Source organism: Passer montanus, unplaced genomic scaffold, assembly GCF_014805655.1.
Source record: "Passer montanus isolate IOZ18808 unplaced genomic scaffold, ASM1480565v1 scaffold27, whole genome shotgun sequence".
In the NCBI taxonomy this organism is placed as follows: domain Eukaryota; kingdom Metazoa; phylum Chordata; class Aves; order Passeriformes; family Passeridae; genus Passer; species Passer montanus.
Genome location: NW_024367372.1, coordinates 4,224,007 through 4,246,927, shown reverse-complemented (window position 1 = coordinate 4,246,927; position 22,921 = coordinate 4,224,007). Strand labels below are relative to the sequence as shown.

The following is a 22,921-nucleotide window of genomic DNA, read 5'->3' as shown; positions in this document are numbered from 1 at the left end:
GGGTCGGGGATGCCCATGGGAAACTCACTTCGGTGTGGAGCACCCGCCCCCCGCAAAAAAAAGAACACCTCCAAAAAGAACCCCAAAAAAGTTTGTGCTTTCCGCATTCGACGTTTTCTCATCAAGGACTGCTGCAGGGCGAGCTCGGGACACCCGTGAGCAAAGCAAGGGGAAAGGGGGAACTGCTCCGGGGCAGTGACCCCTCCGGGACCTCCGTCCCGCGCCTGGCGCTCTGTGTGACACCGGCACCGTGCGGGGGTCGGGGCTGGGTGAGGCCGTGCGGTCCCACACGTGCCCGCGGAAAGTGCCCCCTCCCCGCGGGGCGGCCGGGCCGGGCCGGGCCGGGCCGGGCCGTGCCTACGCGCCGCCCCGCCGGCGCTGCCGGGGGAGTGGTTTCCCCGCGCTGGCGGCGGCGGGGCCGGTCTGCGGGCGGGGAGGTGCCGCGGTGGCGGTGCCAGCGCCCGGCCCGGGAGGATGCGGACGCGCTGACGGAGCTGCCGGCTCCCCTCTGCCGCCGTGCATGGGCGGCGGGCGGCTGCCGCCTGCCTCGCCTCGCCTCGCCTGCCGCGCCGGTGAGCCGGGCCGGGCCGGGGGTCTCCGCAGGGCTCGGGCGTGCGGAGAGGGGGAGAGCTGCCACCTGTGAGCGCCCCGCTCGCAGCCCCGCGGCGGCCGGGACCAGCTCCCCGGGACCCGTGGCGGAGCTGGGCGGAAGGGCGGCGGGTCGGGTGTGTGCCGCTCCGTGCGGTGCGTGTCCGTGCGGGTCCGTGCGGTGCGGATCAGCGCCGAGCCGGTCAGAGCCGAGCCGGTCAGTGCCGTGCGTGTCTGTGCGATGCGGGTCAGTGCCGTGAGGATCGGGTCGGTCGAGTCTGTGTGGTGCGGGTCGGGTCGGTGCCGTGCGGGTCAGTGCGGTGCGGGTCGGGTCTGTGCGGGGCACGGGAGCCTCGGAGCGCGGTGCCGCGGCTCGGAGCGCTGCGGGGCCGTGCGGGAGCGCGGAGCGGGAGCAGCGCTCCGGTCCCACGGGCGGCTGCGGGGTAACGGGGGAAGAGGGAGACGCGCGCCTCTGCCGCCCCTTGTTTCTCCACATGCTTATTTGTTCGTGTAAAGGGTGTTACGGAGAATTCACTGAGAAAAAGGGTTCTCGTTTACAAAAACACCACCCAACTCGTTCGGCAGCCGAAAGGGCTGTGTGAAGGAATCCTGATGAATGAGCGCAGCGCTGAGGGAGTTGTTGGCTTGTGGGCTGCGATCGCCTCAGCTATTTGTTTATGCCTTTTTTTTTCCAAGACAACTTTTGAGGCGAGGAAGCGACTAACAAAGCACAAGTTTAAGACGATGATTTTGCTTGCAGCCGAGCTGAAGTGAGCACTGAAATCCTGCGTTTCCCATCAGGTAGCACATACCACACATACTATTACTTTTAGAGAATGAAAGAACCTACTTTGCTCTGTAAATGAGGACTATGTTTCACTCAGAGCAAGGGGTGAGAGTATTTTCCATCTGCCAAATGAACATACCACAGAAATTTTCTTTTCATCTGGGACAGAGCCGTGTTTGTGCATCTCTGAATATGGCTACAGTCGTGGAGGGGAGTTGGGTGAGCCTGGTCGTAGCATTAACTCTTCCAACCACAATAAGCAACACACAGAGAGAAATTTGTTTCCATTAGTCTTTTCCTGACTGAGATCTTTACTATGGTCAGTACAGCAATGGAGCACTTCAGGCTATGCGTTCCCATCTCGCTGAAGGATCCAGGGTTGGTGTTCACACCTGCCCTGCAGCCTGCCTGGCTCACAGCACAATGCCTCCTTATGAGTAGCCTGTGAAGGAAGGTGAAGCGGGGAAATTCTGCCTACGCACAACTAGGCTCAAGCCAGTGTTTTCCTTCTCTTAGTTTTAATGAGCAACAAATTTTTTTGCCCAGAAAAGAATCCAGCTCACAGCTCAGGATTTCGATAATTAGTACACCATTTAAAAAACATGTTTTCAGAGTCAACATTATGATTACAAAGAGAAAACAAGCAAACGGGGAATAACTTGACCCGGTTTTGTCGCTTTCCCATTCTAGCCTGACAATTTGTCAATCAGGTGGAATTCCCTCCAGCGTCTTTGGTACATTGCTTTAGCAGAAGAAATAATGTGCAAATATAGTTACTACTTTCCCTCCCTTCTCACAATGATCTCTTTGTATTAAGCCACAGGCTTTTGCATAGATCAGGTACCAACCCCAGAGTGTCACAGGCTCTCTCTCATTTCTGAAATTACTGAATCCTGAGTTGCTCTCTCTCTCTCTTTTCTGAAATTATGCCCCTGTGTTTGAGCCCATTTAACCATTTCTGTTTAGAAGTTGGTCAGAGAAGCCTTGATCCTGTGCCATTCAAGGCAGGAAGAGCTCTGCCAGGACTTCAAGGAGACCAGTGTCTGCCTCAGCAACAGCCCTTCCTTTTGCTTCTTAAACATGCACATTCTTTGGAAAATTCTGTAAAATAATCAATTTCCTGAATTTTTAGTCTTCAAGGGAAGGCTTTATTGCAAACCCCAGGAAAGCTGCCAACCAATAACATCCAGCTAGAATGAAGTAGACTGGTTGATACCAACAGGACCTTAAGATCTCATCTCAGTCTTTGTTCCTCTTTGATTGCAAGTCCTCAGGGTCTGGGACCACCTCTCCTTCATGGTTTGGAGAGACCATGACCAGTCCCTGCAGTGCAGATGCCAGTGCTGGAAGAAGCTGTGGTCCAGCAGGATAATCCCCTTCTCTCACCAGTGTGCATTGACTGATCCCACAGTGTTCTACTCCCCAGTGCCCATGTCCCCATAGGACTAGGAGAAAATACTCCAAGTCCAGCTTCTCCGTTGAGACCACCGAGCTTATGTAAGATGTAACCTGAATTTTCAGCTGAGTTCAGTCTCTGACATGCACACACATAAACAGCCTCTGTGCAAATACTTAGTAGACCTCTAGATTCAGAAGGTGAATGTTAATTGGTTGGCAGGAAGACTCACAGTCTTGTTGATGCATATCTGCTTTCAGTGTTAATGACTCATTAAAAAAAGGCACGCTGAATTTTTTGGTTTTTAGTGATTTCTTCACTTTAGATACGTGTTGTCCATGTTGTCCTCACTCTCCATCTTCCCCATTCTTACTGTGGTAGGACACAGTGTTCTCATATCCTCCATCTTGGGCTAGGGCAGCTTCCCATGCTTGGAAATTCAATTGAGGTGACGGAATTTTAATTTGTGGACAAAACCAGCTGCATCTCTGGTGTTAGGTTGTGATATCGTGACACCTGTGGTTGTGCTGTTAATTGCCAAGAAGGAATATTAATAGACACTTCATTGTCTTTATTCTCTTAGGAGTCTCTGGTGGGTTTTTGTTTACTTATTTTTTGTAAAATCTTACCACTTTTGCTTTGTTTGCCTTACCAAATTTTCTGCTAAATGCTCAATATTACATCAGGTTATAACACTGATAGCGCTGTATTCTAATTTTCCCAAAGTTACAAGGAAATAACTTATTTGTCTTTTAAGTAAATACTTCTCTATCTGACTGCACCTAACCTCTTACCCTACTGTGTTGCCTAGAAATGAGCCCAGTGATAGACTATCCAGAGTATTCTTTCACGGTGCCAAAAAGACATCAAACATTTTGCAACCCATTTCCCATGACATTTCCATCTGAGAATCATGTACTCTGTGTTGATGCTCTAAGATGTTTTTCCCCCACTCCCTTGCTTGAATTCAGAACTATCCAAAAATACCTAGGGAATGGTAGAAAGAAGCACAGGAAGCCAATTTTAATCTGTCACTGATTCCCATGGGTGCTGCAAGGTGAGGGACAATTGTGGTGTGAAATATTAGGGATAAGACAATCATCATCTTCCAGAGCAGATCCCAGAAACAAAACCATTTCTTTCTAAAAGCCTTTAGTAAGGGTTGCTCTGAGTTAAAAGGAACAATATAGTTATTTGTAAGGTGCTGGCTTTGTAATGCTATGGGAAATAAAAGCCTATGCAAAATCACTCTGCTCAACACAGGCGTTTCTGATCCCAAAAGCAAATTCTCACATGAGAGTATTTGCACAGCAAGTACCAGAAGAGATACCTCTAAAACATTTAACAGGTTGTTGAGGCTTATCTCTTAATTTTGATGGGGTGTTTTCCTAATGAGTTCCTCTCACATCAATTAGCTGCCGAATCTGATGTTAAAAAAATAAATCCAAACTTTCTCTCGGCACACAGTTCCATGAGGGCTCTGTGGAGATTTCCACGATATCGAGGTCTACCAGCATTCAGAGGAGCTGGCTTAGTCATTCTTCCCATCTGCTCTACTTCTTCCTCCCTCCGCTGCTCTACACATGTTTCCTGGCTGGCTGCTCCCCGTCCCTATCTCCAAGCATCCTGTCTGGCTGCCCCCCGCCCCCCTCCTGCCCTACCTATCCCTTGTGGCATCTTCCATGAGGAAGCTCAGGTAGTTTAGTGCTGAGATCAAAGAGATGAAATAAATGAGCTGCTTTAAAGCAGCCAGGGGAAAAGAAAAAGCAAAAGGAAGAATCCATCAAGGAAGCACCCATAGCAAGCAGCATAGCAAAAATAATTTGAAAAAACTTTGAGTTGAATCATCCCCAAATCATGAGTTTGCTTTAAAAATTGTGATAGTTAAACACAGGAACATTCTAGTTCTTTTTACTTGTTATTTGACCATTTATGAATCTAGTTTTTAGCTTCTTTTTGCCAAGAGGGCCAGCAGGAACTTGGGCAGTACAGCAAACTGGAAGTTGAGGTTTGTATGTAGCCGTGGCGCTCCAGGACCCGGGGATGTCAGAAGAACAGTGGTTCCCCAATGGCTGATTGTGCAACACCAGGAGTCGAGGAGGCTGAGTTAGAGTCATCTGCCAGCACTGGCCCTTTCCAAGCCTGTGTTTTGTAGTGTTGGGAGTCCACAGATGAGTGTCTGAGAAATTCCCGAGGGTGACACTTATCCCAGTAGTTTCTTTGGAGCAGGAACAGTAAAAACTGCAGCTTGCCACGAAGTTAGCGGTGAGAAGCAGCATGGTCTGGAAATAGCAGCCTCCTACCACTTTTCTCTCTCCCAAACTACATGCTGTGTCTTATGCTGAAATGCCTCAGCTCCTCCACTTTGAGAGCCGTTTCATCTCGCTGCTTCCTGAGAGAGATCGACATCTTCTGTGGAGCACACGCTGCCGAGGAGAGGAAGGCAGCTTTGGCCTGCGGAGAGCAGAACTCAAGTACTGCGTGGGTGGCCGAAGACAAGAGCTTCTGAAACGAGGGAACAGAACAGATCTCTAATCTCCAGACTCTGACACATATCGCACTTTTCTCAGTTGCTTAGGAAAGAGATTTGCATCCAAAAAGAAGTGGGAGGTTTAAATAGGAGTTCATGCATTTATCTTCTGTGGTCCATGCGGTGATTTACATTTTGCTAGTCCCATGGAATCCACAACACTTCATGAAGTGCATTCATTACAAATGTGCAACCCAGGGAAACAAAGACTCTGTCCAAGTAGCTACCTGCAGTATCCAAAAGCTGAGTTGAGGTGCAGTCAGGGAAACAAGGCTGTGGGGTGTCACTGATGTAAGTGAGATGACGAAATCCCTGTCCCACCCTTGGTAGAGTACTGGGCATGGTTTTGCCTGTGGATGTTCTCAGCTATAGTTCCATCCTGTGTGGTTCTCAGCCATAGTTCCATCCTCCTAGGACTAACAAAACATCGAGATATGGAGGAATTGGATCTACAGAACCACCTGGCCATGAAAAACTCCAACTGGCATTCCTTGCAGGGACATGCACCTTCTTGTACCATGTGAGCAGCCTCTTCATGGCTTCATCCACCACCACAACTGTAGCTCTGTCATGGAATGCCCACTCCTCCACCTTGGCTGAACTGACAGCCCTCTCTGCTGCAGCAGAGTGGCCTGAATAAGGCACCCTTTCTTCTTCTGGGTGGAAAAACCTCCTTTGACCTGTTTGTTTATTGGGACTTGCTCAGCAGGGTTTCCTGTGACCCATGGAAATTTTCCACTCTGCAAAACGCAAGCAGCAGACCATTGCTTCTCCCACCTCTTGCCATTCTTATGCACTGCCTGTCCCAATTTTCCTTGTAATCAATAGCAGGGGTTTCTTTTTTAGCACACACAAAGGCTTGAGTCCTTGAATGAAGAACAGTTTGCATTTATCCAGGGGCTGTGGTGGGGTGAGGCGGGAGGTGGGGCCGGATGCCCAAGGCTGTGCTCCCGGTTTGTTTGCGGTGGTGTCGGAATCAGTGGGAGCTGCCTGTGTGCTGTGATTGCACCCAGAGCTCCGTCCTGGCAGCACCAGGCTGAGCTGCAGAGCCACCTTGGGGGGTCTATCCAGCACAATTTAAGTGCAGGGCTGGAAAAGCCCTTGGGATTGACCCATTGAAATAAGGGCGGGGAGGGCTCCCATTTCTGCCGTGCCAGAAAAATGATGGATTTGCAAGTGGAGCCATGGTTCAAGGCCAGTTTCTGCCTCATATCTACACTTTGTTAGAAGGTGCACCTTCAATGTGGTATTGTTAGGTTGTTATCATAATATTTCCATGAGTGCTCAGTGGGAAATGATTACTTTGGGAAGGGAAGAGGGTGTCCTGCAGTCCCTGCTAATCAAGCAGCAGCCCTGGCTTCCTGAGGTCAGGTCTCACTTTGCCACCCAGTTGTCTCCGGCACTGGGGCAGCTCAGGGAGAGGGGGTGATGTTCCAGAGTAGGAGGACTCTCTAAATAGAAGTGCCCTGATTTTGGAGGTGCTGCTGCCTGTGGGAGAAAAGTTTGGGGCTCGGAGCCTCTGAGACATGCTCTTTTATCAAGTGGGCTGCTAGGATTGCAGCCTGTGGCCCAGTTCCTGTTTCTGTTTTGCTCAATAAAGCACACTTGCTTTAAAAACATCTACTTTGCAATTCACAGTGGATTTATCCCAAGGAGAGGACTCTGCTGCTGTGCCTGGTGGAGTCTTCTGCCCCCATGGAAAACAGACTCAGGAGAGACAGCCAGGCTGGGCTTCCCATACACTGCAGCTGACCAGAGCTGCTGCTCAATATCCCACATCTGCTCTGGCACCAGGTGCTCTCCTGTGGGTGGTGAGACCACCCCACTGGTCCAGGCTGTGTCCTCAGGTTGTAGAAGCTCCAAAAATGCAGTTTGTTCCAGTTGCTTTCCAAAGTGGGAGAGAAGCACCTTTCAATGCCTGGGCTTGTGGCCCATGCCACCAGCACAGGTGGAGATTCATCCCCTTATGTGAGCTGAGGGCCCTGGGTCTGGGCAAAGGAGCCACCACTGAAGCATCCTTTGGTCTCACTAGTGAAAACTTGGGAAATCTCAGGACTTTCTTGTTCGGTGCTGTGACTCCTAAAGAGGCAAGACATGACCAGCTCATTGGAGTAATACCTAAATTAATTGTTCTTTGCTAGGAGGTAGAGCCCGGCTGTGCAAGCCCAGACGAGGTGTGGCCAAGGCAGTACCACTGGTCTTGGAGACTTGGGACTTGATTTGGTTCCTGTTAATGGCAGCACAGCTGTGGTGGTGCTCCTGCAGCCAGAGCACCAGATGTTGGTTATCAAGCTGAGGCAAAGGAGGACAAGTTGTTCTGGCAGCAGAAGGTGGGTTGGAAGAGGATGGGGGGGTTGCATTGAGCACATGGGCTCCAGGCTGGAAAGCAGCAGAGGTGGGTATCTCTTCTTCTCAAATAAGAGATAACCAGAGAAAGGCTTTACTTTGATAATTTCCAGATGGTTTCCATTTGAGTAAAAGCTCTTTGCATGGTCTCAGTAGCTGTGCCTTGTTTATAAAAGATTAGGCAGTATCACAGAAGGAAGGGGTTTAGTTTATGTTTCCTCTGTTGTCAGCCACAGAAGGTAATCACATCTATTAGGCAGGTAAAGTGAGTATTTTCTCTTCAGAGAGTAAATGCATTTTGGTTGTTCTGTACTGGAACTGGAAATGCTGAACTCTACAACAGTCTTGACTGGGAAGAAGATTTCTGTTTTTAAGTATGGCTCTGATACTGGGAGAAGGGACATTTTCCATGCTGTGGTCCTGAAGTGATTTTTTTTAATTACAGGTTTCAAGTAGCTGAGCAGCAGGGGCTGTATCCCCTGTCCAACACTGCATGCGCCATGGGACAGAGTTGCCCAAAACACCAGAGAGGGGATTTGGCTTGGGTCAGTTAAATCCAGAAGTCCTTTGCTGGGACTGCAAAGCAATGGATGTGGGTTTCATTAATTCAGTACTGCATGGGTCCTTGTATACCACTAACCAGTCATCTGAAGATAACTCTGAATAGAAAGTGGCCTCGCTTGGATTCCAATCAGTGACCTTGTGGTGCCTGGTTCCTTATCTGTCACACCCTTTTGCCTCTCATTGGCAATGTAATAACTACTCTGTGTAATAATTGTTCTTATTACATCCAGTCTTTTCTGAAGGAGACATTGAAGGTAGATAAATTTGAGCTGAATTTTCATAGGTTTAATAGCAGCAGCTTTGTAATGGGGAGTGGGATAAAAATCTTCTTCCCAGAGCATTGGATAGCATGGTATCAGATGCTCTCTTGTTTTCATAAGAGACAAACATTGTCATGAATTTTTAAGGGACAAAACATTAGCCTCCCTGATGTTGGTTTGGTCACTGGTTAGAAAGGAGAATTGCCAGACAAGAATTAAACCTTCTGAATTGAATCCTAGGGATAGAGAAGTGATTTCCTGCTTCCCTAATTTTCAGTAAGCATGGCCTGTGGCACGAGAAGAAACTCCAGAATGCAATACACAATTTTCCCTCTGTCACTGTTTTTGAATAAAAGCAGTGTGCAGTTAATCCAGTGTAATAAATCTTGGTAGGAAGGCTTCCAGAGCAGGTAGATTTGTTTAATCATTTGGGCTGGAATCCAAACCACTGGAGGATATAAAATATATATACTAGTGCCATTCACTTCACTGAAAACACCGTTTTCCCATCCAAGGAAATAGCTGTGGCTGGCATGAATATATATTTGGAAAGCTGTAGAGCTAAACAAATTTCTCAGAAAATCATCTCTGGCCTAGATACTGACTATATTTACGCACTGTAACTCCTGAGGCTCATCAGCTAAGGCTTTCTGACAGAGAAGTCATCAGAAATCAGTGATTCACACTTTGAAATGGTGGGATCCTCACCCCTGCTCAGCAGGCTCCCTGTCTTGATACCAGTCAACATATTACCTTCAAATTGGAGTAGATCTTTCAAAAAATCACTTCCCCTGTGACGTCCAAAAGAACTGTGCAGTAATGCAATGTTAGTGGATCCTTCTTTGAGCATATGTTGTCTTCTTTGTGTATTGATCAGTAGAACTGTCTCTCACTAAACAAACTGATCTTGCCAAATAAGGGAATACATTTTTTATTTTCCAATTTTCCAACTATCAATACAATTTCTGTATGGGAGGATTTCAGTGTGTCCCAGTTTCAGCAGCGTAACTCACACTAAGAAATAAGGTTTAGCATCACAAAGAGTTGGATTGTAAGGTGTTTCAGTTAGCTTTAGGTGGCTTTGGTACATTAATTGCCTCAGTAATACACAATGTGCTCTATGAAGATCAAATCCCACCTCGCACAGAAAATGATACAGACCTTCAGAGTGGGACTTTCTGCAGCAAGCTTTCAGCAGAACTCTTTCACACCAGTGCTTGCCAGTGCTGTCCCTCTGGTCACCAGCTCTGACTGCTGTATTCTCTCTTCCAGGCACTTCTAGGATTTGACTGAGCTTGCACGACACTCCATCAGCGGCGCAGACGCCCGCAGCAAGGACAGCTTTTGGAAGTGACACCGTTGATGTGATTGAAGGTAACGTGCTCTCTTCTGTCATTGCCCTGTGCTTGCTGCTTGTCCTGCACAGAGCCTCATGCTCTGGCTGGCATCCTCTTTGCTGCCTGTCCTGGCTGGGATGGTGAGAGCAGGATCAGCCCTCAGCACACTGCACATCTGAGAATCCCCCAGACTGATCCTTGCTTCAGGTAACGGCTCTTCCTAACCATGGCTCAGCTTGTCCCATAAAATGTGTTTGTACCCCTGTCCTTAAGGAAACACTTCTTTGCATCATGTGAGCTGCCTATTTTCCATACGTGCTGCACATTTTTGAATCCTGAAGCTGGTCTGCATTCAGATGCTGTTTTTTCCCCCATGAATTTCACAGGTCAGTTTTGCCCTCTGTTCAAAACCCAAAATAAAAGTGTGTGCATTGTTTCTGAGGCCTTTCCCATGCGAGGTGGTTTAGCACTTGTCAGGCTATATATTGCTCTGTATGTTACTGACCTTGTTAGTGCCATCAGAAGCAGCAGAAAGTGATCTGTGCTTTTGCTCCATGCCCCTGGAAAAAGATCAGCATAATGTGGTCCTGGGACTGTAGCACTTTAGCACTGCATTTAAGATAATCTTCTCTAAATGTAGTTTTCTCATAGAAATGCAAGAACAGATTTCACTTCCCCCCCCTTCCTCCACTGGTATATTTGTGCTTAATTAAAACTAGGGGAAGTAATGTATCTCTTAATTCACTGACACAAGAATTTTCAAGTTCAGAGTAGATGACTCATCCACCAGAACAGAATTTATCCTTTGTTTGTAAATGCTATTTATTGCCTTGTTTTGCATCACTATGGCTACTGTATGTCATTGGTGATAGCAGCACCTACCATACATAAAATGAATGCAAGACTGAATTAAAGAGCTGTAGTTCTTATAATTGTTTGTATCAGCCACTTTTCTGTTGTATGTCAGTCAGTACATCTCATGTAAAAGCAGCGCTAAAAGTAGTTTAATATTTTCCATCAACATTGGCTGAAAAGCAAAAAAATTGTCCTGTGCATAAATCTTATCCCAGTTTGAAAAGCCCTAAGCAGCACCACCAAACCCATTGTTCAAATTATATGGCTTTAGAAACAACTCAGTGATGTCCTACAGGTGATTTTGAAGCTTCAGTGAACTGATTTGTAGTGGCATTCTCAATTATTTTACATCTAGTTACATTTCCTGTTAAAGACCTAGTTAAGCTTGTTAGAAACATCACTGCTTTCACAGCCCATATAGATTCTTCTGCTTTCCTTCACTGTTTCAAAGTGAAGACTGGGAATAATTAATCTATTCCAGTTAAAGCCTAATTATTTTGGCAATTGCATGGCCCCATGTTCTATTCTGAAACACATCAAGTACAATCACTTCTGCTGTCCTATTCAATCAAAACCTTAAGTTGCACAGATTTTCTGAAATGGCCTGGGCTTCAGCAGCTTGGGAGCTGATTCACTGAGGCATCTGCTGTAACACTGGCAGGACTGTCACCATTTTTCTAGCCCGAATCATTTGTCTTTGTCATTTACAAATAATCTGCAGGGTATAATGTGGTCTTAGGGAAGCACGGAGCCCATTATTGCTCAATAATAGAAATTCGTGAGGTCTTAACATCTTTGAGCTCATATGACACATTTGACAGTGCATGTGTGGATGTATATCTCTAATTTCCCATGGAATGAGGACAGAGAAATATTTAAACATTTGCAATGTACTGAATGGCTGCTAAAATAAACCAGGCAGCTATGAGTGACTGCAGGAGTCTGCTGCTGGCTAGCAGGGACCAACCCCCAGGACACACAGCAGTGGGCCGTGGCATTTCGGTGGTTGCCAAGACTAAGACTTCATAAATACTGACCCCACGCAAAGCCTCCAGGATTGTTTCCATCTAGACACACATACTTTCTTATTTCCTTTTCCCTGCAATCCAGGACAGCTGGGCTTAGGGTGCTGAACCCCAAAAAGGATGCCAAGAGAAAGATGTTCATCTTGGACATCTCAGAGTGGTGGGCCCAGTGCTCCTCCAGGCTCACAGCTGGCTCTGGCTAACACAGGGTGTGAAAGCCCTGCAGAGGAGCTCTTCCCAAACAGCTGGGCTGGGAGAGCATGGTCCTGCTATTGCCTAGTCTGGGCATTCCCAGAGGGACAGCAGGACGGGTGAAAAAGTCCCTTGGGGAACAAGGAGGAGACTGGAGCCAAAGTGGAGAATAAAGGCAGGAATAGAAAGAGCCCCAGGGGTGATCAGAGGGAGGATATATCAGAGGGAGTGCTACTTTCCTTTTGGTCCAAGGGCACATCTCTGTTCTTTTGAGCTGTCTAAGATGGCAGGAACAGCTGGCAGAGCAGGAGCCACAGTCAGCACTGCTGGGAGGGGTCTCCCGTTTCCAGGTCGCTGCTCCCTCAGTGCTGTTGTCCATAGGTGCCCAATGGTATGGCCTGCTGGATGCTGCAGGAATAAAAGCATGTGTTCAGAAAACCTATGTATTTTACTGATTGGGTGGTTTGTGCTGTCCCTGGGGAGTAGTGCAAGTCCAAGCAAGGGCTGGGAGCTCAAAACCCTCTTCCTAGCAGGCAGAATCTGTCCCTTTCTTCTGTGCCATGGCTCTGGGAGGATTCAGGCTGTGTAAGCTGCAGGGTGCTCAGACCAGGGGTTTGGTTTAGCCTTTTGCTGGGTTTCAGAGCCTGGCTCTACTTTCCTGTTCTGTGCAATCACTGGGAAGTGTACGAATTAATTCAGTGTTGGTTGGGCCTAAGGCTGACCCTTAGGGGCTTTTCCCTGTGTTGATGAATGTCTACAGGCTTGGGTCCTGGTCCACAGCTGAGCTCAAGTTTCCCATGGTTCTGCCATGCTTTTTCTTAAATGTGATGCAATGGGAGTGAAAGTCTCTGCACTATCATGCTGCTCCATGCTACAACTAATTAAAGGCATTGTGAAGTGTTTTGTAGTAATTGCAGATATTGTAAAATTTACTTCTGTCCAGTAATTGGTAATGTAAGCCTGAAACAAGTTATCCTTAAGATGTTTTATTTGGCATTTCTGAGAAGGTGCAGCCGTTACAAAGAAGGCTTTTGTGTGTGCAGCAGGACCAGAATTAATGGCAGCATTTAGTGGTGCCTAAAGGAGTGTTTGCTGTGGCAGGTGGCAGGGCAGCTGATGGATGATGCCTACGTTCTGCATGCTGCAGGAGGCTCCAGCAGCCACTAACTGCACTACCTGATGAATGCCAGCTAAAGAGAGTGAAAGCCCCGTGCCAAATCTCCCCAGGGCTGATGTATTAACATTTAAAATGAACATGGCCCCTTCAGCTCAGAGTGGCTCTGTTTGCCCCTACACGCTTAATACGCATTCTGGAGATTTCAGGCATCCTCAGATTTTTCAGTGGAATGCTGTATTCATAAATGGCAAATGTGAGGAAAATCCATCCCAAGGCCGTGGGGACGTGCAGCTGCCTGGCCACGGGCTGGGCCGAGCTCTGCAGCGAGGGCTGTGCCGGCCCTGCTCTGCTCTGGAATTTGCTGCCGTGCCCAACAGAACCGGGCCGGCTCCGCCACCAGCGCCGGTGCCCACGGTGCCAAGGGCAACAGGGTGGTGCTCAGTGGGCACATAGGCACCTTAGGTTCCTAAATCCCTGATTTAAATGAGGTTTAGGTGCCAAACAGTCCCTGATGCAATTGGAAGTCCCACTCAACACCTCTCCAAACACTCAGGCGAGTAAAGACTGCAGAAAATCTGGTTCTTAGACACCAATACAGCTGGTGTGTCTGGAATTAACAGCTTAAAAAGAAGTGCTGGCTCATGACTAAATGGAAGAGACATCTGGAAGAGCAAATATTGAAGACATTACGAAGAACCAGAATAAGAATTTAATTCAAGGCTGATATTTCCACCAGTTACTTTTTTTGGTCAACAGATGCAATTTCTGAGCTCATATATCAGTAATAAACTGATTGCTGATAAATTTGGAGGACTCCAGTTTCCAGCTGATGCCTCTGGGACTCTGTGGGGGTCCTCTCTGCTGTTCCAGGGGCAGCTGGGGTCAATGCCCTGCTCAGCATCACAACATGCAGCAGTAACAGTTAGCTTGGAGGCCAAGGAAATATTTTTTGGACAGTTCAGGAAGGACAGTGTAACACAATCATTTAAACCAATATGAAAAGCCAATAGTGTTTGTTAAATTAGCTGTGGGGCCAAAGCTCAGAGCTGAGTGTCCCATTCTCTTTTAATATTCACAGCATGACAGAGGTGATGAACACCCGCGAGCCGGTGATGGAGGAATTCGCGCTCAGCCAGACTCCTGAGGAGGAAGGAGGCCCCTCAAGCCAGGTAACTCCAGCAGAACTGAGAAGTGTCCCGAGTTGTTTGTCAAAAGTGATTTAAAGCAGCCAATAGCTGTTCTTAGGGTGGGTGTTGAATTGCAGAGCACTGCTGCCAGAAGAACAAGCCCTGCAATACGTGTGTGATCCTACATAAGTTCTATTATTAAAAGTTAAGAGCTGGGCTGAAGTGTTTAGTGGGGTGCCAGGTCTGCAGGGCACGGTGACAGCAATGCCCAGATCCTGCAGGGCTGCAGGCATAGAGTCTTTGTCACCAAGAGTTCAGATCTGAGCGATGGAGATATCCAGCCAGTACTGTGCCAAGCTTTTATACAGCCACCCTTGAAGTGAACTGAGTTTCCTTAGGCGCAGAGGGAGCTCCCTCTTTAGAACAGAGACCATTTGAAATGATTGGCTAATTCACAGAAATGGCTGTGGCATCACATCAGCACCACTGGTCAGGGCCATTTGCTGGCAGGTGCAAGAACATTTTCTGTCCCCAGGCAGTTCCACACACCCACTCAAGCACCCACCCATGCTGCTCGTTGCAGCAGGAGGGATCACGATGTCCCAGGCCCCTCTTGTGGCAGCCCCCACATCACACTTTGTGCTCTGTGGTTGTGCTCATGACTGTGTCACTACCAGGGACAAGCCACATAATGTGTCCTGGTGGACCTGAGCTGCCTCTCAGCACAGTGTGTAACGTTGGAAGCAGACTCAGAGAGCTACTCTAGGAGCAGCCTCTTGCAGGTGAAAATCTGGCATTTGGAAGCCAGGGAAGTCAGAACGGGAATGTGCAAATTCCTTTTGGATCACTTGTTCATGTGGTGAAAGGCTTTGTGCATTTAAAGAGCACACAGGCTTTTTTAAAGAGCCTCAGGGGCTGCACAGGATGGATGCTGCTCACTCAAGGAACATGTTTTCAATATTTTTCCTCTTCTCCACCAAGTTCCAGGTTTTCAGTGTTGTATTAGTGTATGCTGCCCAAACTCTGTCCCAGCCCTGACTTCACCTGTGTATGCAGGGCTGTTCCATGGTGTCTCTGATCATATGCCCCAGAGTTTTCCCCCAGCTCCTTTACCTTCCCACTCTGGGAGAAGGTGTTACCATCCACATTTTAGTGATAGCCACCTGAGGCAAAACAAAAAAAAATCAACAGAAATGAGATGTAGCACAAACTCAGTGACTCAGTGGGGAAACTAGGCTCCTTCCAGCAACTTCCAAGCACTCTGTCCAGGAGACTGGTCCTTCTCTTCCTGCAGTCTCCTGCCCACTCATCACACGCTCCAGCTTCTGCAGAAAAACACAGCAAGGCCCAACAGGCAGCTCTGCTTCCTGCCAGTCCTGACTCATTCCTGGAGGGACACAGTAAATACTGGGCTCTGGTGGAAAAAAAATTATGTGGTTGATGTGAGAAAAGACCATATGAGAATGACACAAACAAAAATAGCCACAGCTGAGGCCACACAGGTGCCTTTCCCAAATTTTCTTGCAGCTGTAATAATCATTTCTCAGCCCGTTTTTAGATCTCTCAGTGTCATTTCCTTGGGCTTCAGAAAGCAGATGAAAAAGCAGAATTTTTGTTGTATTGCATTGCCCATCCAAGGGTTGCCAGCAGGCTTGGGGATGGGGTGGCTGTCATGCAGCCCTCTGCCACCCCAGCACAACAGCTGGAGAGGAGGTCACTGTCACCTGCCTGTGCAGCCATGGGAGAAAATGCAGCAATTTGTCCACAATTTTATGGCTGTTTTCTGCCAGCTGAGCTGTGAGGCTGAGGGAGCTGGGCTCCACTGTGGGTCTGCAGAGGAGGGCACTGCTGCTCAGCAGGTCTCTGGACCTGTCCTGCCCGAGGAGACCTTGTCTCATATTTGGTTTCTAGTCAAGACAGCTGCCATGGAAATGTCTTTCCGAATTGTGAACAGCTCAGGAGAAGTCTGTGTCATGGGAGGTTGGGCAGCTCTTTTCTGATAGGCATAAGCAGCATTGCTTGGTCAGGATGAGTTATAAACTGTGGGTGCAGTTCAGGGTGGCGTCAGAAATGTTTGCCTTCAGTGATTCACTTGGTCTAATTGTGCTGAAGGCACTTTCTCACAAAAGAATTTTTTTTCCCTAATTGCTTCTCATAATACTAATGTGCAACATTTCTCACCTTTGTATAGAATTGCAAGAAGTATTGAATCCCTGTGACACTACCATGGGGAGCAGGGGTGTGAGGATGAGAGTTATTGTCCTTCCCCACCTTCAGAAGTCAGATGTGGGCAGCACAGCAATGTTAAAAACGTGCTTGCTGCTTCCTAGATGCACAGCCTTTCCCGAGGTCTTGCCTCCCCATGCCAGCTCTGATGCCAAGTGGGACAGCTAAACCCTCTGCTCTTAGGGAGTACAGCTGCTGAGACAGAGGAAGGTTGCAGAAGCCATGGAGCAAACACTTCCAGTGGGTTATGACACCCCCAGACCCCTGTCAGTGTCCTGCATTTCTGCCCAGTGCTGAGGCTGGCTCACACAACCAGCAGGGCTCGATCAAGCAGAGACCCAGCTTCAGTGGTAAACCTGTTGCAGATGTGTGGGCAGGTTCCCCCCAGCCCTCAGCAAACCTGTGGCAGCCTCTGAAGTTAAACTGGGATCATTCTTGCTCTCAAGTCCTGGTTTAGTCCTTTCACATGCATCTTGATTTTATTGTTAGAGATGAAACACAATGAAATTAAATAAAAGTAAAACTCAGCTAGCATGGAGAGATTTGTAGCTTGTTAGTGTAGGTATATGGAAGTTGGAGGATCCAGGAGAAAATGTTTCAGTGAAGGAACAAAAGAGTTTCTTATGGTAATGTCCTGGAGGAGCTGGAATGATTTTTCCTCCAAAAAAAAAACCCCAAAACAATCCACCAGAAAAAAAAAATATTCAAAACAACGTACCCTGAGAGATTTAAGTGATCCAGCTATGTTGAAAACAGGAAGGCACTTTTACGTGTTACAATATCCTTCATTAAAAAACCCGAGTTCAGCTTCAAGCTGTAACCACTGTGTAGTGTTTGATCTGCAGCTTCAATGTGACAAATCAAAATAAATAGCTGGCATGGTCCTCTGTGTAAAGATGTTCTCTGGGGCTACCTGTTTTGCATGAATGCATCATAAAATAGTGTTTCACATTGTAGAAAATAGCTCTGCACAGTGGTGGCTTCTTAATAAACAATCACTGCAAGAAAACGTGAATATCATATCAGAGCAAAAGGACAGCAGCCAGAAGGGCTGCAGCAGCCATTTAGCCTTATAGCAATGACCTTGGTGTCCCAAAACCCCACCAGAACTGAAACACAAATGTTTGGCAGCATAACAAGTTTTCTCTCCCAAGTCTCCATTTTCACTCCTCATGTTGGATCACATGAATTAAGGTGATCATCTCCTTAACATACTGGCAAGCAAAGTGGGTTCTTTGCTCAGGAAGGGACAGCACGTGCAGGGGGAAGTGTGCTGAGACCTACAGCCTCTCTGCACCTGCTTGGCCAGCAAGGAGCTGGGTTCAGCTGGTTTTGAAATCCTCCCTGTGCAGGGCTGTTCATCTGCACCAGTTGGAAGAGGATTTTTAAACGAATTTGTGAGTGCATGTCAAATGTAGAAAGAACATACTCTGCTTGCTCTGAATATGCACACCTGCACAAAGCTTTGATGTGCCTTCCCCAAATGTCTCCCCAGGCCTTCCCAGACTCACGTGAGAAGTACCCCAAGCTGTCCAAAAGGCTGCCTTCAATTGTGGTGGAGCCCACCGAGTCCGGGGAGGTGGAGAGCGGGGAGCTGCGCTGGCCTCCTGAGGACCTCAAGTCAGCGGAGGACAAAGGTCTTCATGGTGACCAAAGAGTCTGTGTCCAGCAGCAGCAGCAGCAGATGGATCTGGAAGGTCTGAATGAGTAATTTTCATCCTTGTTCCCCATAGGAAAATAGGTGTTTCAGACAGTGCTTGCACTGAAGTTGACAATGAGACAAATGCTTGAAGGTGCCCAGAAAACATCTGTGCTGGAGGAGTCCTGTGGACTGAAAATTTTGTTGTAGCTTTTGAGCTGTGGTGTTTTCATCTGCATCAGTCACCCACTTGGCCAACAGGCAGCCAGTGCACTGCACGTTAGCAGGTCACTCTGGGGAGCAGTAATCCTGGTCAGAAGCATGTATCTATCCCTGTCTCCTAGCCTAGAAGTGAAGTGTTTGACAGCTGCACGTTTTCAAAGCATCCTGGTGTCCCAGGAGTGTGTCAGTGCAGCAGGAAGTCACAAATATGTACCCCTGGCTAGTAGTGTCACTGTGGGGTAAATACAGGTAAAGGTAAGACCTTGGTAAGTGTAGCTTGCACAGGAAGTGCTCCAGTGAGAAACTGACCTATTTATTTCCTTTTTTTTCATCTCAGTGCTGTCCTTTTCTCTTATAGAGTGACCTGGTTTCCATTTCAGTGCACCAGCATTTGCCACCCAAACGCCCAGACACAGCAGCCAGGACAGGGTGCAAGATGCACCTTCCCTTCCCTTCAAAGGGGTGATGACAAAAGGTCTTGAAGTGTAAAATCACCTGCTATTCCAGTTGGCATTTTTGGGTGGTGACAACCACAGGGTTTGATCATTCAAAAGTAAATATGAGCCAAATCTATTTCCTGACTTCCAGGTTATATATTGTGGTTTCTCTGTTGGTTTTGTACCTTGATTTAGACTCATTGTGTCTTCAGGCCTGACAGCTTAAGCAGATTTCCAAGACTGGGTAGCCTTCCCATGACAGTGGCTGTCCATAGGGATCACCTCATCTCACTAATATCTTACCGGAGGTCTTGGTTTCCCCATAAAGTCAGGCTGTGATGCAGTCAGAATTCCTCACTCCAGGTTTAACTACTGGTTTGCAAGCAGAGAAGATTTCTTCTATCAGGTCTGATGACCCTAACAGATTAACTGCCAGGTAGAGCAGGTAATCAAATAAAGGCTGCACCTATATGGGGAAATAAATGCTGATGAGCTGTTTCTTTGCAGATACTTTAGCACACCCAGCTCAAGATGTGGAAGACAGTACAGATACTCTGGAAAGCAGAACTGAAGAGAATGAGTAGGAACTCCATGGCCTCAGAAGTGAAACTTCATTGTGAATGTTGTTGGAAAGCTAACACACTCTGAAGACATGTCAAAGTAATCTGTATTTAAATCTGCAAGGGTTTTATTTAGTTAGTACCTGGTAAGAAGCATCTGGGCTTTAGAACTGTTCTTCTAACATTTTGATTTTCAGGCTGGGGTTCATATTATTTGTTTAATTTCCCCTTGGGAAACAATGGGATGTGTTAGGAAATACAAGGCTGTCAAGGAAAAGATGCTCCTAATTTTAATTAGTGCATTTCATTGGTTTTATCTTTTTCAAGAAAGGCTGCTTTCAGGCATCAACATCAGGACAAAGGGGTTGCGTTTCTACAGGAGGAATGTCTTAAATCTAAAAACTTGCTTTTTTTTTAGCCATTTAAAACTAGCACTGTGATATTACGGACAATAGATGTAATATAACGTCACCAGTTGATTTTGTAACTTTTGTATAGAGACGCAAGGGCAAGGTTTGCCTCCAGGCTGCTGCCCTGGGGCAGCCCAGAGCAGTTCCCTCCCTTTGGCTAACCTGTGCATCTTTGGACGAACCAGCCTTTCCTTAGCTGCCTTTTCAGCAAGGCTGATGCCTTTTGGAAGCGCTTTCTGCTGTACCTTAACGAGGCGACGAGCTGGTCGCTGGTGTTTGTGGCGTGAGGCTGTGTGTGGTGGGCTTGGTGGGGTGGATCGTGCTGTTCGTGCGCTCTTCAGACCAGGTGCAGCCCTGGTGTGATGTGCACTTCTCACCCTTAAAGCTGCTGAGATGGCTCCTGCTTCCCCCAGGGTTGGCTTTGTCCCACCTCGTTGACAGAGATTGTTGTGACATTGCTTCTTTGGCATGTTTGGTGTGTAATGTAGGTGCAGGGCACAGCTGCTCCTCCCTTGCCCTGAGCTGGGTGGTGGTCGGGGGTAGGTGGCAGGAGCTCCACAGCCCATCCCAAACCTGTGCTCCATTTTGCCTGGCTCCAGGTTTCCCCTGAGCCACCTGCAGTAGGAGAGGCATGGTGGAAGGACAAATGCCTGCCTTCCTCCTGGCCAAGCTGGCACTGCTGGCAGGAACACGTGTGCCAAGGGGTGCCCTCTTCACCTGCAGCACGGCCCCCTCAGCTTTGGTGGCACCGTCACTCCTGGAGCCCAGAGCCCATGGTGGGACAAGCTGTCTCTGAACACCTCTGCCCTCCAGTGGATTTTCCTTGGGAATTTGGGGGTCATTTTGACAGGAGTGAATCCCTTCCTGCACAGGGACCTCCCAGAGACTCCCTCCACTGTGCCAGGAGAAGCAGCAGTCTCAGCCCAGAACACGACCCGTTGGATGGGCTGGTGGGGGTGGATACTGCCTGTTCTCAGAGGGGTTTGACTGTCAGTGAGGGGTGTCCTGGAAGCTGCAAAGATGGCTTTTTCCATCTCTGTAGGGCTGGATGGGGTCTGTACTTCCAATTAATGTTGCATCCAGAAGAAGCTGCTCACTGTAGGTGGAGTGAAATAGTAGGATTTCTTCCAGCATTAACTCCTAAGTTGACTTCCAAGTGCTTTCTTTTCTCCAGTAATAATTTTCGCTAACAACAACTTTTAATTGTGTGATGGTTGATAAAATTTACTGGCCAGATGTATTAATAAGTTTTTACCTTCTTAGCAACCAAATTTAATATATTTACTTACAAAGACTTCTGTGCAATGAATGTTTATTACAAAGGAAAGAGACTATTTTACTTCAAAGCAACATTAATTTATGTACAAAACTATAGCTCATTATTTGGGGTGTTTGGGATCTAGGACTCTTTTTATAAGCAGTGTAGTACAGTATAATGTGATACTTAAGTTAAACTTTGCTCTCTCAATCTATATAACAATCTGTTTTGCCTTCTTGATGTAGACTTTCTTGCCTACACTGTTAGGATTACTTTGTTGGGTGAGTGGGATTCTGGTCAGAGCACCAGAGTAACTGAAGGTTTTAAGAGCACTTCCTAAATCTGGCTGCTGTCCCTGTCACCCCCTTCACTGGTGACAGTTTTCTGGTAAAGCCAGCAAAGCTGGAGCTCCGTGTTGGCACAGGAGCAGGGAGGGGAGGGGGTCCCCAGCTCGGGCCCACCATGGCAGGAGGAGAGCTGTGCTGGCGAGGCAGCCAGGCTGATGGGAGGTGCTCTTTAAATGCTGCTTTTGCATCGACTGTCAAGAAGTTTTACAAGGCTCTGAGGAGAAAACAACAGCAGTGACGACATATTTTTAGCTGTGTGATTTCCTTCCAATCTGCATCTGCCCAGCTCTGTGAGGAATGACGTTAGATGTATCACTTAATTTGCTTTTTGCTTTATAAAAGGAAAAACAGTTGTTTGAAACACTTCCCCCAATTTTCTGTGCTCTCTATCTGCTTTCAGACGCTCCCTCCCTTCCTGCTCTGGATGGCCCTTATCCTATTTCCACCTGAAGTCAATGGCACTTCCCTAAATATGTTTCCCAAAGAAACAACTAAATTCTACATACACCCTGAAAAAACGCCACGCAAGCACCACTACTTTTTTTTATCCTGTACTTAAAGCTGCAGCTGGTATAGAAATCCCAGATTTCCTTCTTCCAGCCTAATTACTCGTCTATTTCCTTTCCCCTCTTTTGCACTGCTCCCCTGAAGTATTTTACCTGAAACAAATGGTTGCTTCAAACTAAAACTTTCTCCTAAAGTTGTGTGGCCTCAGTTTAAGAACTGTGCAAAGCCAAACTCCTCCTCCCATTTTTATTTTTCTGACCATGGGCCAGAGGCCCTAAAACAGGAAAGCAAGATAGAGAGAAAATTGTTTTATACAAACAAACCCTATTTATTCAACTTGCAGGTCTATGAATGTCCACTTAATTTGTCTGTGTGCAAGTGTTGTCTCTCTAATAAACTCAATAGTTGTTTTGTATTTTTTTCTGGATTAAAAGCTTTGTAGAAACTAAAAAGAAAAAAAAGACATTCAGTCATATTTTTCTAGTCTAGCTTGTAGAATATTTAATGTAGTGCAGAAAGGAAGTTTTATGGAGTAAGACATTGTTGAACTTTGCTCTATTTCAGTTCTTTCTAATTTTGTAAAATGCCACCTGTACATAATACTCGACTAATGTATGTCCTGTAGATGTATTACACCATTTAGCCTATTAAATGCCTATACTGAACTGATTGGAAGAAGCAGTGTATCCATAGTGTCTTTGTTTAAACATGGAAAGGGTTATAGGTGGTGGTGCATGTCCTACCACTAATGCAGGGAATGAAGCCCACTCTAGGGCTGCCTTTGCTCCATGGTGTGCAAATCTTCACCCAGACCCTCCAAACCACACGTTCCTGCACAGATAAATTCAGATTTACATCAGTGGCAGCTACCATAGCCATCTCTTCTTCGACCCCTTCCTTGACCAGGCAGCTCAACACTCCCTGCTTCTGTTTGAGGATTTGCTCTCTGCCCTGCTCACGCCGCTGGTGCCCTGCCCTGCTGTGCTACCAGTGAGCCCGTTGGCTCATCCTCATTCACCTTTCTGTGCTATGCACATTTTTAATGTTTTCTGGAAAGGCAATTGTGCAGCCCAGCAGGAACTCACATTACTGGAAACTTACACCCTGTGCAAAGAGAGAAGGGTCATGTAGCAGAGAAGATGAGAGGCAGAGATAGTCTGCCAGTGAACAACCAATTTTTTCCCAAAACAT

At 47.2% G+C, this 22,921-nt stretch overlaps 1 protein-coding gene across 5 annotated transcripts; it reads left to right on the top strand.

Annotated features, from left to right (window-relative positions):
• The first annotated feature begins 385 nt into the window (after nucleotides 1-385).
• On the top strand, nucleotides 386-22,408 carry LBHD2 (LBH domain containing 2). 5 transcript variants are annotated; one of them, XM_039712563.1, is made up of 5 exons: nucleotides 386-572; nucleotides 9,744-9,845; nucleotides 14,076-14,166; nucleotides 17,846-18,047; nucleotides 19,156-22,408. In XM_039712563.1, the coding sequence occupies exons 3-5, from the start codon at nucleotides 14,077-14,079 to the stop codon at nucleotides 19,230-19,232; spliced, it is 369 nt and encodes a 122-aa protein (XP_039568497.1). In that variant the 5' UTR covers nucleotides 386-572; nucleotides 9,744-9,845; nucleotide 14,076; the 3' UTR covers nucleotides 19,233-22,408. The 5 variants fall into 5 exon arrangements, with proteins under 5 accessions (XP_039568497.1, XP_039568503.1, XP_039568498.1 ...); XM_039712569.1 differs by lacking the exon at nucleotides 386-572 and adding an exon at nucleotides 579-790; XM_039712564.1 differs by lacking the exon at nucleotides 386-572 and adding an exon at nucleotides 579-805.
• Nucleotides 22,409-22,921: the final 513 nt, after the last annotated feature.